The 16,533-nt window shown below is 40.9% G+C and overlaps 1 protein-coding gene across 2 annotated transcripts in view; it reads left to right on the top strand.

Annotated features, from left to right (window-relative positions):
• Nucleotides 1-14,235, top strand: part of TAFA4 (TAFA chemokine like family member 4) — a 239,234-nt gene extending 224,999 nt beyond the window's left edge. The window contains exon 6 of one of the 2 annotated variants that reach the window (XM_070735734.1): nt 13,110-14,235. In XM_070735734.1, the coding sequence (XP_070591835.1) occupies nt 13,110-13,153 (44 nt within the window). In that variant the 3' untranslated portion in view covers nt 13,154-14,235. The remainder of the gene's footprint in view (nt 1-13,109) is intronic. The other variant, XM_070735733.1, reaches the window with a different exon arrangement.
• Nucleotides 14,236-16,533: the final 2,298 nt, after the last annotated feature.

Raw genomic sequence — 16,533 nt, 5'->3', positions numbered from 1 at the left:
GGCCACCCTGGCCTGACTCTCGGCCGAAGTCTCGCAATCTCGCGAGACTTCAGCCGAGATCCAAGATGGCGGCGGCCATGTGTCCGTGTCGTCCCGACCCTCCTGCAAAAGGCACCGGCTGGTAAGTCTGCCGGTGCTATTTTCTACAAAATGGAAGCTTTGATCGTGATACCAAAATACTTTGAAAAGCATGATGACCACCATTCCCCGTAAGCTGCGCTCGTGAGCACGCGCGCACCCCAAAATACCCCCACACACGCCCTTTTCCATGGGCATGCAATCCCGTCCCCCTGCCAGCCCTCAGGGGGGGCGGGGGTGGGGAGGCGCCGGCAGTAGAAGGCGCTGCCCTCCGCCCGCCCAATCCACCCCCTCTCCTCCTCTTCCGCCGAACTGCCTGCTTGAGCCTCCCGTAGCTCCACCCCGCTTTGCCCTGCCTGTCATCCTCCGTTGTGTTTTGGGGGGGGAGTGGCGGGAAAGCCCTGTGCCGGCCAGGAAAGCCGGCTTTCTGAGAAAGCAGTGCACCTTTTAAACACGCTGCTTTACTCCCCCCTGCCCAGGAAAGAGTTGCAAGAAAGCCAGCTTTCCTCCCCCCCCGAAAACACAACGGAGGTCCAGGATGACAGGCGAAACCGAGTGGAGCAACAGGAGGCTCAATCTGGTGGCAGCAGACCTCCGTTGTGTTTTCGGCTGGGGGGGGGGGCAGGAGGACCTTCCTGGCTTTCCAGGGCAGCTGGCTTGAGCCTTGTGCCGGTCAGCAAAGACAGCTGCACGCCGGAGACGTGGAGAGAAAGAAGGGAAAGAGAGGGAGGGAAAGAGGAGAGGACAGAAGGAGGGAGGGAGGGAAGGAAGGGAGAGAAAAGTGAACGAGAGGGAGAGAGAAAGGGAGGAAGAGAGGAAGTTAGGGGGAGATAAATATAAAGGGAGAAAGAGAGGGAGAGGGAGGGGAAGAGGGGAAGGAAGGAAAAGAGAGAGACAAAGAGAAAGAAGTGGAAGGAAGAGAGAAGGAAAGAAAGGAAGGGAGAGAGAGAAGATAGGAAGGAAGAGAGAGTGAGAGAGCAAGAAAGAAAGAGGGAAAGAGGGAGAAACGCAGCGTGTGTGGGGTGTGTGCGTATGTGTGTGTGCCGCCGATGGTCCAGGAGCTGCAGCGTGTGCGTGGAGAGATGAAGAGAAAGAGGGAGAAAAGCGGGGAGAAACGCAGCGTGTGGGGGGGTGTGTGCGCGTGTGTGTGTGCCGCCGATGGTCCGGGAGCTGCAGCGTGTGCGTGGAGAGATGAAGGGAAAGGGAGAAAGGCAGGGAGAAACGCAGCGTGTGTGTGTGGGGGGGTGCGCGTGTGTGTGTGCCGCCGATGCTCCGGGAGCTGCAGCGTGTGTGTGTGTGTGTATGGGGGGGGGTGCCGATGCTAAGGCAATCCGTTCGTGGTGGGGCTGCAGGGCAGGCACAGCAGCACAGGGAGAAAAAGGGAATTGAGATAAAGAGAGAGGGAGAGATGAAGGGAAAGAGGGAGAAAGGAAGGGACAGAAAGATAGAAAGGAAAGAGGGAGAAAGGAAAGAGGGAGAGAAAGGGAGGAAGGAAAGAGGGAGGATGAGATAGACAGGAGGGAGAGGGGGGAAATAGGATAGAGAGAGGGAAAAGGAAGGGGGAGAAAGAGGGAGAAAGGCGGGGAGAGAAAGATAGAATGTCTGGATGTACCAATAGGTATGGTTAATTTATTATATTTGATTTGTTCTAGCACCCACTTAAACACTGCAAACTACCTAAGATTAGCCTCTTACAACAGCTATTGCAAATTATAAATCTGTCCCTCTAGAAATACCAAGATGTATCTGAGAATGGACAAAGACAAAGATGGAATGGTCATCATCAATGTGAGAGACGGATGTGAGAAACTGTAATGCGAGCCAGACTTTTTTGACTTATTAAATACATTTATGAATATATTGGATATTGATAATGTTTTTAATCTCAGACTGGCAGACTAAACCTAAAGTTCTCAAATACATCTTGGTATTTCTAGAGGGAAAGATTTATAATTTGCAATGGCTGTTGTGAGAGGCTAATCTTAGTTAGTTTGGAGTGTTGAATGATTACTGTGTATTTGAAAATAAACTATTAAAAATATAGAATTATGGCTGCAAGAACTCGCTCATGTGTGATAGCGCACGCCCACAATTTGTTTGTTTGTTTGTTTGTTTATTTATTCATACATACATACATACATACATACATACATACATACATACATACTTTTATGCCGCCCAGTCCCAAAGGCTCAGACACTATATTTTTCCGCCCACCCCGAAAAAAAATTAGAGGGAACACTGATGATGACTTTACTCTTCAGATATGGGCAATAGGGACAGGTTACTATTTTTAACCATGGAAATGTGGGAGTGGGGGAGATGAACTTCTTCAGCAAATCAGTGTACTGATTTGCTGAAGAAAAAGCTTCAAAGTGCTCATAGTCCACAAGTCACTTCAGGTTAGAAAAAAAAGAGATGGTGCATGCATTCACATGTAAGCATGAATTTTCTACTTTAAAATACTGTAAATGGGGCAGTCCATTTACAAGCATTGCATGTGTATTAGAGAGCATGTGACTGGAGACACTAACTCACTATGTTGGACTAAATGGTTAAGTTTAGGTTAAGGTTAACCTAAAAGAGGGTGGAAATGTTGGTGCAACTTATAAACTGAATATAGCCATTTTTGGCCCCCTGAAGCCCTCCCTATGTACCATTTTTGCAAAAATGGGTCACGCAGAGGGTTTGGGAGGCCTGTAGTGTTCTTCTGAAGGCTGGGAAAAGGCAAAAATGCCCCCATTTTTTAAAAAAATGGGGGCATTTTTGCCTTCCTTCAGCCCCCATAAGCAACTCTGCAGGCCTCCCAAATCCTCTGCATGTCCTGTTTTTTGCAAAAAAACAGGGCATGCAGAGGCTTTGGGAGGCCTGCAGAATGCTTCTACGGGCTAGGAGAAGGCAAAAACTTATTTTTCTTACTTACCTGTTCAAACTATTTTTTAAAGTTTTGTTATTTTTCTTCACCTAAAAAACACATACATATGTAATAACACATACAGTGATACCTCATCTTACAAACGCCTCATCATACAAACTTTTCAACATACAAACCCGGGATTTAAGATTTGTTTGCCTCTTCTTACAAACTATTTCCATCTTACAAACCCACCGACGCCACTGGGATGCCCCGCCTCTGGACTTCCGTTGCCAGCGGGTGCTTCGCTGGCAATGGAAGTCCAGAGGTGGGGTTTCCCAGCGAGGGGAGCCTCAGTAAAATCGCAGCATCGCAAAAACACAGAGGTCTGAAGGTGGGGTTTTGAGGACTTCGGTGTTTCTGCGATGCTGCAATTTCACTGATGCTCCCTTCGCTGGGAAACACCACCACCGGATTTCCATTGCCAGTGAAGCGCTTGTTTTTGCAATGCTGGGATTCCCCTGCAGCATCGCAAAAACACAGAAGTCCGGAGGTGGGGTTTCCCATGGAGGGGAGCCTCAGGGAAATCCCAGCAGCACAAAAACGGGCTATTCCGCTGGCAAAAGGGGTGAATTTTGGGCTTGCACGCATTAATCGCTTTTCCATTGATTCCTATGGGAAACATTGTTTCGTCTTACAAACTTTTCACCTTAAGAACCTCGTCCCAGAACCAATTAAGTTTGTAAGACAAGGTATCACTGTATACCTTCGACGAGCAACCATATGTTTGTAGAGTCTCTTACATAGAAATAACAAAATATCCTAAATCACATTTCAAATTTCAAATTATTCAGTCTATGTAAAAAGGAACAAAGATATAACTTTAATAACTAATTTTAATTTAATAAATGACAGACTAAGCAATTTTTTCTCACTTTTCAATTCTAATAGTCATGTTCTTAAATCTTAATTTCTATTTCCAATCTATTCTAGTTTAATTTTCAGTATTTTATATCCTCTATACCAAATAATTGCATGCCATCCAATTTGTAAATCATGCCCTTCTAGTATTAAGAGTCTTGTTTCTAAACAAAATTCATTCCTTACACCATGTCATTTCTGTTGCTTGGTAATACAACTCCCAATTAGGGGAACCAAAGCTGTGTCTTATTCTTGCATTTTATAGCATTTTCAATCTAATCCTTGAACCTATTTGAAATCTTGTTGTGGTTTATACACCGGTACTTCTTATAGTCCAAGAATAGGGTAAATCAGGGTGTCCAGCAAACCTGGAAATCAGGGAAATTGGCAGTTTGGAAAATATCAGGGAATTATCAGGGAATTTGTGAAAAAATGGAATAAATCAGGGGGAAAAACCAAACTGTATTAAAATGTTTAAAAGTCAGGGAAAAATCATGTTTAAAAAAAATTGATCGCATTGCCTGACAGAATCAAGCAAAAATGAGCATAACTGTGGCAACAACTTGCTTCCTCAGCTACCGATATTTCTCCATGGTTTAACCATTTGGTATGACGTCATCTACGAGTGCGCCTTAACTAGATTGCACGTTACAGAAAAATGTCAGGGAAATATCAGGAAATTTCAAAATGCTTTCCCCCTGGACACCCTGTAAATAAAACTCTGTGCATTCAGAACGTTGTGAATTCACTTTTGACTAGCTCATATTTCAAAAGAGGGGATGGGGAGGAAGACTCTGCTAACATCTGTGAGAAGCTAAAGGATTCAGTGGAGGAATGGTCTAACCTGCAATATTTTATTTAATTTATTTATTTATTCATTTGTCCAATACACAAATATATAGGAAGAAAAATAGACATGTAGTAATATATATATAAGGGTAAAGTGAACTTAGAGGAGAGGATATATGAAAGAAAGAAAATATATATGATAAGTGAGAGAAAGGAAAGACAATTGGCAGGGGACGAAAGGCACACCAGTGCACTTATGTACGCCCCTTACTGGCCTCTTAGGAACCTGGAGAGGTCAATCGTGGAGAGTCTAAGGGAGAAATGTTGGGGGTTAGGGGTTGACACAATTGAGTCCGGTAATGAGTTCCATGCTTCGATAACTCGATTGTTGAAATCATATTTTTTACAGTCAAGTTTGGAGCGGTTCGTATTAAGTTTGAATCTGTTGCATGCTCTTGTGTTGTTGCAGTTTAAGCTGAAGTAGTCATTTACCGGTAGGACGTTGCAGCATATGATCTTGTGGGCAATACTCAAATAGGGTTTTAGACGCCGTAGTTCTAGGCTTTCTAGGCCCAGGATTGTTAGTCTATTTTTGTAGGATATTCTGTTTCAAGTGGAGGAGTGAAGGGCTCTTCTGGTGAAATATGTTTTGTTTATAATTGATTTGATTATATTTGATTATAATTATTTAAACTTCACTGATCTGGCTTGCTTAAAGATAAGATGCTGGTCCTAGGTACACTGACCTGAAGATAAATTCTTTTGGATATAGTATGACTTATTTCTAAGACACGCGCATGGCATAACTCTGCCACAGGCCTTTATTAAAGACCTCTCATCTCTCTGCAGCTGACACTGATTTAAACTTCAGTTTTCAGAAACTTGTTTGTGTTGGTTGAAGTTTGCTTTGATGCAGACATTACTGTCACCAGTCACAAGCTGAAAACTCTGCTACCTTACAAAAAAAGGCGCAGATGCAGTATATTCTGCTACCAAATGAGAGTTGTGTCCCCTGTTGTACCAGTGCCAGAAGATCGGAGATTACTAAGATGAAAATTATTTTTTTCTGGAATGTATGATATAAAATGAAATGGACTAAATCCATTCTGGAAAACTGGGGGAAAAGAAGGAGAAAGAAAATAAATATTTTATACAAGTGCTATTAATTTCACATGGGTACCCCTGTTAGCTTACTTCCATCAATTTATTCTGGCTCCATTGAAGATAGTTCAGAATCTAATAAAAATAACACAAATCGTAAAACCACGAGCACTGACATGCACATCATTTGGTCCTCTTAAAGTTCATAATAAAAATACCTCCGTTATTCCTCAGAAGTAACCAGTCTTAAAACCATGTGTTAGGCATCTGCCATCTGTTTTGGTGCCTTATACCCTGAATGCTGTATAAAAAGGACCCTCTTTATAGACTTAAAATAAATAACAACAGGGAGAGAGCTATCTGACCTTCAGAGATTGTGTGTGTGTGTGTGTGTTTATTTGTCAAGGATATATTAGTAGTATACAAAGATATAACAATGTTTATATACATGATACTAGCAAGAGAGAAACATTAGGACAGGGGACGGTAGGCACGCTGTACACCCCTTACTGACCTCTTAGGAATCGGGTGAGGTCAACAGGGGATAGTCTAATCTTATCCCAGGAAGTTAGGTTTTGCAACATGTCTTCTTCACCCATATGTAGCAAATAAGCAGAATCTATGTGGATCAGATCACCGGCATTCTTGCAGCATTGGTGTCATTTTACAATAAGACCTCTCATCTCTCTGCAGGATAGCAGTGCTTTTTCCATCTGGGGCGGCTTTTAGGTTGTCTTCAAGGGCAGCTCCATGTAGAGTGAGATAATAAGGTCATGTTCAAATCCATGGTGATAAGAACATGAGTCACTATTACCAGAGCCTGCTGTATATGCCATCCTGGGCTATTCATTTAAGTCTTTCTAAGCTGATTTGAGGTGTAAGCTGTTAATTCTATGTGCATAACCAGTTGGGTGTTACAAATGTAAAGCAAACCAGCAATGTATATTTACAGGATTTAGTACATTGTTGCTTTAAGAGCTGATGATGCAGTAAGCCATAAGAGGGAGCCAGCAGAATTGTTGTAAGAACTACTGCTGTTGTAAGAATTACTGTGTGTAGTAAGAACTACATGTTGGTTTGTATATGTATCAAAAAGATTGATTGATGTATTTGTGAAGGACTAGGATTGTTACTGACTACAATATTTGATAAAATGTAAATAATATTTACATACACAAACTATCTGGTCTTGTTATATGTAGTATTACTCATATCTCTGGGTTATTAGCTGGATATCTGCTGCTTCCACGTCTTCCTCTGTATATCCTTGGAGTCAATTTTGGAATGAGTGGCATATAAATACAATAAATACAATACAATAAATAAAAACTTAAGAGTAGCACTGCTTACTCCTTATCTAACATAAGCCATCAGAAAGAACAATAGAAGATCAAGAATAGAATAGAATGAATAGAATTCTTTATTGGCCAAGTGTGATTTGACACACAAGGAATTTGTCTTGGTGCATATGCTCTCAGTGTACATAAAAGAAAATATATATATTTGTCAAAAATCATGTGGTACAACACTTAATGATTGTCATAGGGGTCAAATAAGCAATGAAGAAACAATCAGTCCTAAGTGGGAGGAAAAGGGTGATAGGAATGATGAGAAAAAAACTAGTAGAAATAGAAGTGCAGACTTAGTAAAAACTTTGATAGTGTTGAGGGAATTAATTGTTTAGTAGAGTGATGGTGTTTGGGAAAAAAATGTTCTTGTGTCTAGTTGTCTTGGTGCGCAGTGCTCTGTAGCGACATTTTTAGGGTAGGAGTTGAAATAATTTGTGTCCAGGATGCGAAGGGTCAGTAAATATTTTCACCGCCCTCTTTTTGACTCGTGCAGTATACTGGTCCTCAGGTTGGCAGCAATTGTTTTTTCTGCAGTTCTGCAGTTCAAGAGACTCAAAGTATAACGGGGAAGCGTAAGCATATGAGTTGTTTGTACATGTAAGGTAAGACGACAATGAAAATAATAATGGTTTCAAGCCCACTTATTATTCAGAGTGGAGCAACGATCCATCACTAGTAGCATCTTGTGCATTTGGACATGTGATTAAAAACACCTGGGAAAGTCACCAGAAACCACTACAATCTAAAGGAAAAAAACTCCCATTCAGGGGGCCAAAGACCTGGCAGAACCAACATAGAATGCAAATGAGCATAAAGAGTTTCTCCTCCTCCACCAAGGGTGAATCTAGATTCCAAGCCTGATTTGGCCTTTTGTGCACATCTACAATTTGAGATGAACTACTGTGCTGAGTTAGCACCCAGGAGTGCCCTTAAAACTGGCTTTGCTTCATTAAAGTAACAAGCTATTAACTCCCCTCTTCAAAGACGAGAGCCCCGAGTGTGCAATCTGCCTCCCAGTGAAGTCAATGGCAAAGCTCACTTTGATCTTAATGGGTTGGCATTGCACCCAAAGGTGCTGCAAGTATCTTTAATTTGCTAATTTGCCTGTGATGAGGCTTTTTCCATCCCCCCCCCATTCTTCTTGGTATCTCAGTATGCTTTTCGCTGGGAGGGGGAAAAACAAGGGGCAGAGATATTCAGATAAGACATTAAGCTTCCTTTCACACTGTGAATTCGTGTAGGTATAACGATGAATGAACTGGTTCAGATCCCTTCTGTGCTAACTAAGAGAACGGAAGCAGCTCATTAGCAGAAGGCACCTCTTCATTCAGAAACCCCCACACACACCTGCACACACCTGTGCACACAGATCCATACAGAAACAAAAACAGCTCTTTATAGATGGAAGACAGATAGATAATACAGGAGGTAAAACTCGTAAGGATAACTAGTATTCTGCTCCCCATCTCCTCTTTTGAACTTACAATGTAAGGTGAGTTTCGGTAGCTCAAAAATTCATTCTTAAGTGAAAGTACTCGGAAAGATTACTACTTCCCTGGTCAATATTTTGTAAGTTGGCTGACCTCCAAGCTCCAGCAGGACAGCCATATCTTACCAACCAGAATAGAAGACCGCAGCATAATATACTTGCACATTGTAAGAAATATTTTTTATCTTGGACGGCAGGTGCAGTGTTTTAAATTTTTAAAGAAGGAAGCCTCTCTCTTGGGCATTTTGATCTGAAATCTTGCATAGAGTAGGACTCCATGGGTCCTAAGTGGGTCTTCCAACTGGATTATACAAAAGAACAGGCAAGGGAGAACAGGCCTCATCTCCTTATCAGTATGTATACAACATCCAGATATTCATAATGCATAAAAATGCAGTTGAATGTACATTTCTATCTATTTTTAAAGGTAGTTTAGAAGGAAAATAGATGAATAGATTCATGCATGACATTCTGATCCATTCCTAGCTACTCTCTACCTCTTTGGCAATCAATCAATCAATCAGTCTTTATGCTAAGCCACAAAATTATTTAGTTTCAGCTTAGTAGGTCGTGTGAACACAACCATAGTAAAGCATGATTTACAGATAGTCCCTGACTTGCAACAATTTGTTTAGTGACTGTTTGAAGTTACACATGTCTCCTCATTGCTACGCAAGCTGCATTTACTTCCAGTTGGCTTCCAAATTGCTGGTTATAAAGCCCTGTATGGCATATAAATTGATGGTTATAAAGCCCTGTTTCCGGTCACAATTCAAAGTGTTGGTTATGACCTATAAAGCCCTTCATGGCACCGGACCAGAATATCTCTGGGACCGCCTTCTGCCGCACGAATCCCAGCGACCAGTTAGGTCCCACAGAGTTGGCCTTCTCCGGGTCCCGTCAACTAAACAATGTCGTTTGGCGGGACCCAGGGGAAGAGCCTTCTCTGTGGCGGCCCCGACCCTTTGGAATCAACTCCCCCCAGATATCAGAGTTGCCCCCACCCTCCTAGCCTTTCGTAAGCTCCTTAAAACCCACCTCTGTCGTCAGGCATGGGGGAATTGACATGTTCCTTCCCCCCTAGGCTTATAAAATTTTGTATGGTATGCTAGTGTGTATGATTGGTTTTAACTTGTGGTGTTTTAAAATTAATTTAAATATTGGATTTGTTTACATTGTATGGCGATTGCTGTGAGCCGCCCCGAGTCTGCGGAGAGGGGTGGCATACAAATCTGATTAATAATAAATAAATACAGTAGGGGCTGAATATCTGAACGGCTCCAATTGTTTCTGCCCACCCAGAATGAGTGAAGGCGTTAGTACAACTTGGATGTTTCTAAGGGTTGCTGAACACTTAAACAAATTATAATATAGTATCCCTTGGTCAATCCCCATTGACTATGAATCATAGTCTAGAAAGCAAGTACTCTTGTCAGCAGATTGAAATATTATTATTATTATTATTATTATTATTATTATTATTATTATTATCATCATCATCATCACCATCATCATCATCATCATCATTTATTAGATTTGTATGCCGCCCCTCTCCAAAGACTCGGGGCAGCTCACAGGATACAATATTAAACAGTGAATACAAAACCAAATCTAATTAATTAAAAAACTACATAAGCTAAAGCCCCCAATATATTAAATCAAACAAATTCAATCACAGCTATACATCACATTTATTGGCCAGGAGGTCTAGATCTAATTGCCCCAAGCCTGGCGACATAAGTGAGTCTTGAGACTCTTGCGAAAGGCGAGGAGGATGGGGGCAGTGCAAATCTCTGAGGGGAGCTGATTCCAGAGGGCCGGCCCCCCCACAGAGTAGGCTCTTTCCCTTGGCCCTGCCAAATGCCATTGTCTGATTGACAGGACCTGGAGAAGGCCAACTCTGTGGGACCTAACTAGTCGTTGGGATTCATATGGCAGAAGGTGGTCCCACATGTAATCTGGCCCGATGCCTTATAGGGCTTTATAGATCATTACCAACACTTTGAATTGCATCCGGAAACCAATCGGCACCCAATGCAGGCCACAGTGTGTTGGAGAGACATGGGTTGGCAGGGGAGGCCCATGACCGCTCGTGTGGCTGCATTTTGCATGATTTGAAGTTTCCAAACACTCTTCAAAGGTAGCCCCATGTAGAGAGCATTGCAGTAGTCGAACCTCAAGGTGATAAGTGCATGAGCGACTGTGACTGAATAACTATTTAGATTGTGGATAATATACACATATTCAATAAAAGACTGGACTGCTATTGGCCTAGCGTGATGAAGGCTTTCCTGCACAAGCAGGGGATTGGACTAGATGACCTACAAGGTCCCTTCGAACTCTAATAACAAATAAATAAAATAAATAAATCCTCATGGTGTACGGCAGGGGTGTCAAACTCTATTTCATTGAGGGCCGCATCAGGATTATATTTGACTTTGAGGGGCTGAAACGGGCATGGCCAGGGTGGGCATGGATAGCTCAATGTCAATGTGTCAACGCCAGTGGTGGCCCGAGCAAAACTAGGTTCCCGAGCTCCTTTTTCAGCTGCGCGGACCTCCTGCAACCCTCTGTCAGTGAAAACAGCTCAAGAGGACCACATGCAAGCTCCACTTTTTATGGTAGAGGTACCGCAAGCCAGTCCTTCGTTGTTTCCAGGGAAAGCCCGCAAGCCAGATTGTAACACCACATAGGATTTCTGAAACCTGGTTAAAATAGAGTCCATTTAATAATACATTTGCTCAGAAAAAAAAATTAATCACAATCCATGGCAGCCAATTAATGCAAGTACAGTGGTACTTCTACCTACAAACGCCTCTACTTACGAACTTTTCTAGATAAGAACTGGATGTTCAAGATAATTTTGCCTCTTCTCAAAAACCTTTTCCCACATACAAACTCAGCCTCTGAAATTGTAACCGGAAAAGGCAGGGAGAAGCCTTCGTGGGGCCTCTCTAGGAATCTCCTGGGAGGAAATTGGGCCAGAAAAGGCGGGGAGAAGCATCTGTGGGGCCTCTCTAGGAATCTCCTGGGAAACAGACCCTCCATCCTCCCTGTGGTTTCCCCAATCGCACACATTATTTGCTTTAACATTGATTCCTATGGGAAAAATTGCTTCTTCTTACAAACTTTTCTACTTAAGAACCTGGTCACAGAATTAATTAAGTTTGTAAGTAGAGGCACCACTGTAACCAGTTTTATGAAAGTTTTCAAACTTCAATCATGATAGAAAAGCAAATGTTGATATACTTTATGAGTATTAATTTTAAAACTACTTTGAAAAGGGTTAACCTGAATGTGAAAGCCAGACAGAGTGAAGATCCACTTTTTATATTTATATTATACAGATTGTGTCATCAACAGTGAAGGCGTTGGTATTACAGAGATGGGAGGGAAATGAGAACATTGTTCTCAGGATAATGCATGAAAAAACCCCACCTCCTTACAAATGATTAGGTATTTGAAAAGTCACTCAAAGCTTTTAACAAGGAAGGCTTCAGCTCCTTTAAAAGGAACGTACAGTATTCCTCTCAGCTGCACTGTGGAGCAGTGCTAGACCTGAGAAAGTCGTTTGATGAGAAAAAAGAAAAAGAGAAGCATCTCCATAACCAAAGCTAATGATGCTTTTGCATGTTGCTAATAGCTACAATAACTGTTTGAACAAGATGAATTCTAGTACCCAGATAAGCCAGTTTTGAAAGGATTACAAAACTAAATACAAATCAATGGAACGTAATTTATTGTTTACATGCAATGAAGATAACTAACTGAGCTGTTTCAAAATGTACATAAATGTATTGTGAAAGCTTAAAGGTGAAGGTAGTTATCAGAAACAAACTAAAAGCTTTTGGATATTCCTTATCTTTTGTCAGCATTTAACCTAAGAATCTGAATAAAGTTCTTTTTCTCTCTGATTTCAGAGAGCCCTACCCATCCTTTAACTCTGCTGTTATCCTTCTTCCCTTTATTGGGACCATTTCCTTCATGTACACTCCTGCTGTCATGAAATGTTCAAAGACCAGGTTCAATATTATATATCAGTGATGGGGAACCTTTTTTTCCTCAAGTGCCCACATCCATAATTCAATGTCGGGGGAGGAAGAAAATGGCTTCTCCTGCCTCCCCCACCTGCAAAGCCCTCTGGAGGCCGGAAATTGCCCATTTCCTGACTTTCGGTAGGCCCAGTAGGCCCATTTTTTGCCCTCCCCAGGCTCCAGGGGCTTCCTTAGAGCCTGGGAAGAGTGAAATTGTCCCCCCTTGGAGGCCCTCCGGAAGCCGAAAATGCCCTCCCAGAGCTTCCGCATGAGCTGAAAACCAGTTGGCGGGCACACATTTGCACGTTGTACCTAAGCTGGGCAATGGCTCACATGCCAGCAGATATAGCTCTGTGTGTCACCTGGTTTTATCTTTGTATATGTTTTATCTTCATTCTGCATATTTAAACTTTCTGAAGGGGTTTTAGAAACCAATTACCAGCAACAATATTTATACGTATGATTCTCTCATTTCTCTTTTCTTTTGCTTGCAGGTGACGCGGTAGCACAAAGTAAACATGTGTCAATGTTGGAATAATGGGATTTACAATCAAATTTCCCGACTGCTGCACAGAGACATTTACTTGGCAAGGAAAGTGTCAAGTTTGTACTGTCAACTTTTCAAGTTAGCTGGCAAAGAACTAAGAACTGCCTTCTTTTTAATGATGACAGCGCTCTTCAAAACACACATTTCTTACAAAGTGTTGTAAAACAGGAACTGCAAGTCCAACCCTTTCATGTTCAAGATGAACAATTGTAAAAAGGGAAGCCAAAACATCTAGTGGAGTGTATCATCTAGGATATGATTTATGATATTTAAATACTCAAACTGGGTTCGCATACCTTGTGGGAATAATTAGTTGAAGAAGCAGAAATAATTTAGATGAATATGATAGGAAAGACAATTGAATTAATGTTTAAATATTCACATCAATATATTTTTATGTAGGATTTAATAAGAATTAAATGAGCCCATGAAGTAAAACAGTAAATTGTAGCTTATGCCAATCTTTATATTCTGTTAACAGTCTGTACAACTTCATTTCTTTCCATTTGTACAGTGTTAAAGAGATTAGAGAGAATACTTGTTCTACAAGTAGATAGCGTTTACAGCATCAGACATGTCCAGCCATTTATAAAGTAGAATTATAAGTACTGGTCTGTTTCACTGCAGCCTGCAACAGAAAGAAAATGCAAACTTTGATTAGAAATTTCACCCAACTCAAGGAATATTGATGTCTCAGTTCTCACTTTGCTAGTTCCATATACATGTGAAAATTAATAAGCTAAACCACTTATTTAAAGTCCACAGGCAGTCAATACATTTTAAAGTTAATAAATAAAATATATACATTGCTGGCATTTTCAATTGATGATTGTCATGGACAGATGCACCATGGACTTCTGGAAATCAACTTCTGAAATCAAACAAAAGGAAAAGGGGACTACTGGTATTTTGTTCACATTTGAAAGTGAGTGAACTGTACTTACTGGAGATGAAGATCACATTTTCTTATCCAACCTCCCACTTCACCAAAACAGGGGAGTTGTATATTGTACACTATACAACATGCAAAAATTCAATCCATCAAATATTTGTTTTGCAAAAGCTCTGCATTAATCAACATTGCAAACCAAAGTATATACAGTGTTCCCTTGATTTTCACGGGGATGCGTTCCGAGACCGCCCGCGAAAGTCGAATTTCCGTGAAGTAGAGAGTGGAAGTAAATACACCATTTTTGGCTATGAACAGTATCACAAGCCTTCCTTTAACACTTTAAACCCCTAAATTACCATTTCCCATTCCCTTAACAACCATTTACTCACCATTATTACATGTTGAGTAAGACACTTAGTGATCCTGATATTTATAAACATAATTATTTATTAACAATAATTTTTTTTTGTTATTTATTTGCAAAAATTATTAGTTTGGTGATGACGTATGATGTCATCAGGCGGGAAAAACTGGTATAGAAAAAAACCCGCAAAGTATTTTTTAATTTATATTTTTTGAAAAACCGTGGTGTGTGCTATTCGCAAAGTTCAGACCCGCTAAAATCGAGGGAACACTATACATATGAAGAAGTGCACCAAACGTTATATCTGGTGATAAAAATCTGGAGAAAAAATCAAGTTCAACAAACTGAACTTGATAGATTTGTCCATCCGTCCTGTATATTCCACATTCAAAATTAAAAACTTTACTCATGAGAACATCTATAAACGCACATAGAGTAGCAGTGTACTGTATAGCAACACACCTAGCCCTCTGTGTTTCATATATAATATTATGACCATTTACGATTGTTATATTTTGCTGTGAGCCGCCCCGAGTCCGCGGAGAGGGGCGGCATACAAATCTAAATAATAAATAAATAAAATAAATAATTGGATGACCATATCAATGCACCGTAAGGTACAGGAAAATCTTTGGAATGGGGACTGCCCATGTATGTTTTAGTTGCCTGTATTGGTGCTTAACTAAATTGAATATGATTTCTGATCTTGTGAGCTGAGTCAGGGTAATGTCCTTCACGGTGCCAATGAAACAAACTGGAAAACATTAATTGTAAGACATAGAGCATCTGGGGACTTTGGGTTAAACTGCCAATATTTTACCTAGAATTATACAGTAGGTGAGAAGAATCTCTTTTGCTTGCTTTTTGCTTGCTGTATACCACTTATTTAGAAGTATACTTATGTCCTATAAACAATGTTCTAGGTAGAAAAAAATACCTCCTCTTTCAGTTAGTTGTCTTTTATACTATTTAAATGTGCAGTTCTTTAGGAGGCTACATTTTCTAGTTAGTATGATTTCTAACATGTAACTCTTTCTTATTACTTTAATTGTATTTCATTCCGGGTCTCATCTTTCCCCAAGGTTTGCGTTTGTTTTGTTTCAGCTTATGCCAGGGGTTGGCAACCTTAAACCCCCAAAGAGCCACAAAGGTCCTAACCGGAAGCCCCTTGTTCAATTCTGAAGTCAACCAAACATCCAGTTCCCCCACCGGGTCTCCTCCTATTGTGGTGTCCTTTTTCCTCTACCTGTCCTACCAAAAGCCCTATCAATTGTGGAGGCTACTGGAAAACCCACCCCTTGCCATAGAGTCTTGCTTCTCCCCCCACCCCAACTGGAATTCCTCTCAAAATTGTGACACTGACCAACGATGGAACCGGAGGATTGATGGAAGAGCCACATGCGGCTCCAGAGCCATGGGTTGCTGACCCCTGGCTTATACAAAAGGAAGTTCACATTTAGTCTTGTCCTGAATGTATAAACTTTACTTTGAAATACATTAAAATATGTTTAAATGCAACCATCCCTGTATCTTTCCCTACAAATTTACCATTAGTGATTTACTGTAATTGCTGTATTTTCTGTATTTTTTTCCTGCATTGACATACAACTAATTTTTATAGATTCAGAAATGCCAAAAACGTAAAGTCGATGTTGCACTAACGTATTCACTCGGGCGTGGGAATTTTCTTGTAACAGTGCAAAGTTGTTTAGAATAATAAGCATTGTTTGTCTTTTATTTTGTGAGGAGCACTTTGAGAGACTCCTACATTATTCCAAAATCTTCACAGAACTCCATTTTTAAAATCGGAATAACAGTTCTCCATTTTTGCTTCAGAGTTTTAATTTTAATAAATGGTTAGGGTTAGTTAATGGGGCAACTATTCCCCTCCACACAAAATATTTGGAAAATTACTTGATGCTATCCTTGTAGACAAATAATGGATGATCAAAAACTGTTTTTCCCATTATTTAGCCACTTAATGTATTGGGACTTAATAATAACGGCCATGTAGCGGGAGAGATACTCTGCTTACTGTAAAATAGTGAGCAAAGCCTTACCAGCAGATTGAGGTTGCCGTACCTTTTATGTGTTCATCCTTTAGGCCGTCTATAG

This window comes from Erythrolamprus reginae, chromosome 2, assembly GCF_031021105.1.
Source record: "Erythrolamprus reginae isolate rEryReg1 chromosome 2, rEryReg1.hap1, whole genome shotgun sequence".
Lineage (NCBI taxonomy): Eukaryota > Metazoa > Chordata > Lepidosauria > Squamata > Dipsadidae > Erythrolamprus > Erythrolamprus reginae.
The sequence above is the reverse complement of the archived record's forward strand: the minus strand, read 5'-3'. Positions and strand labels throughout refer to the sequence as shown.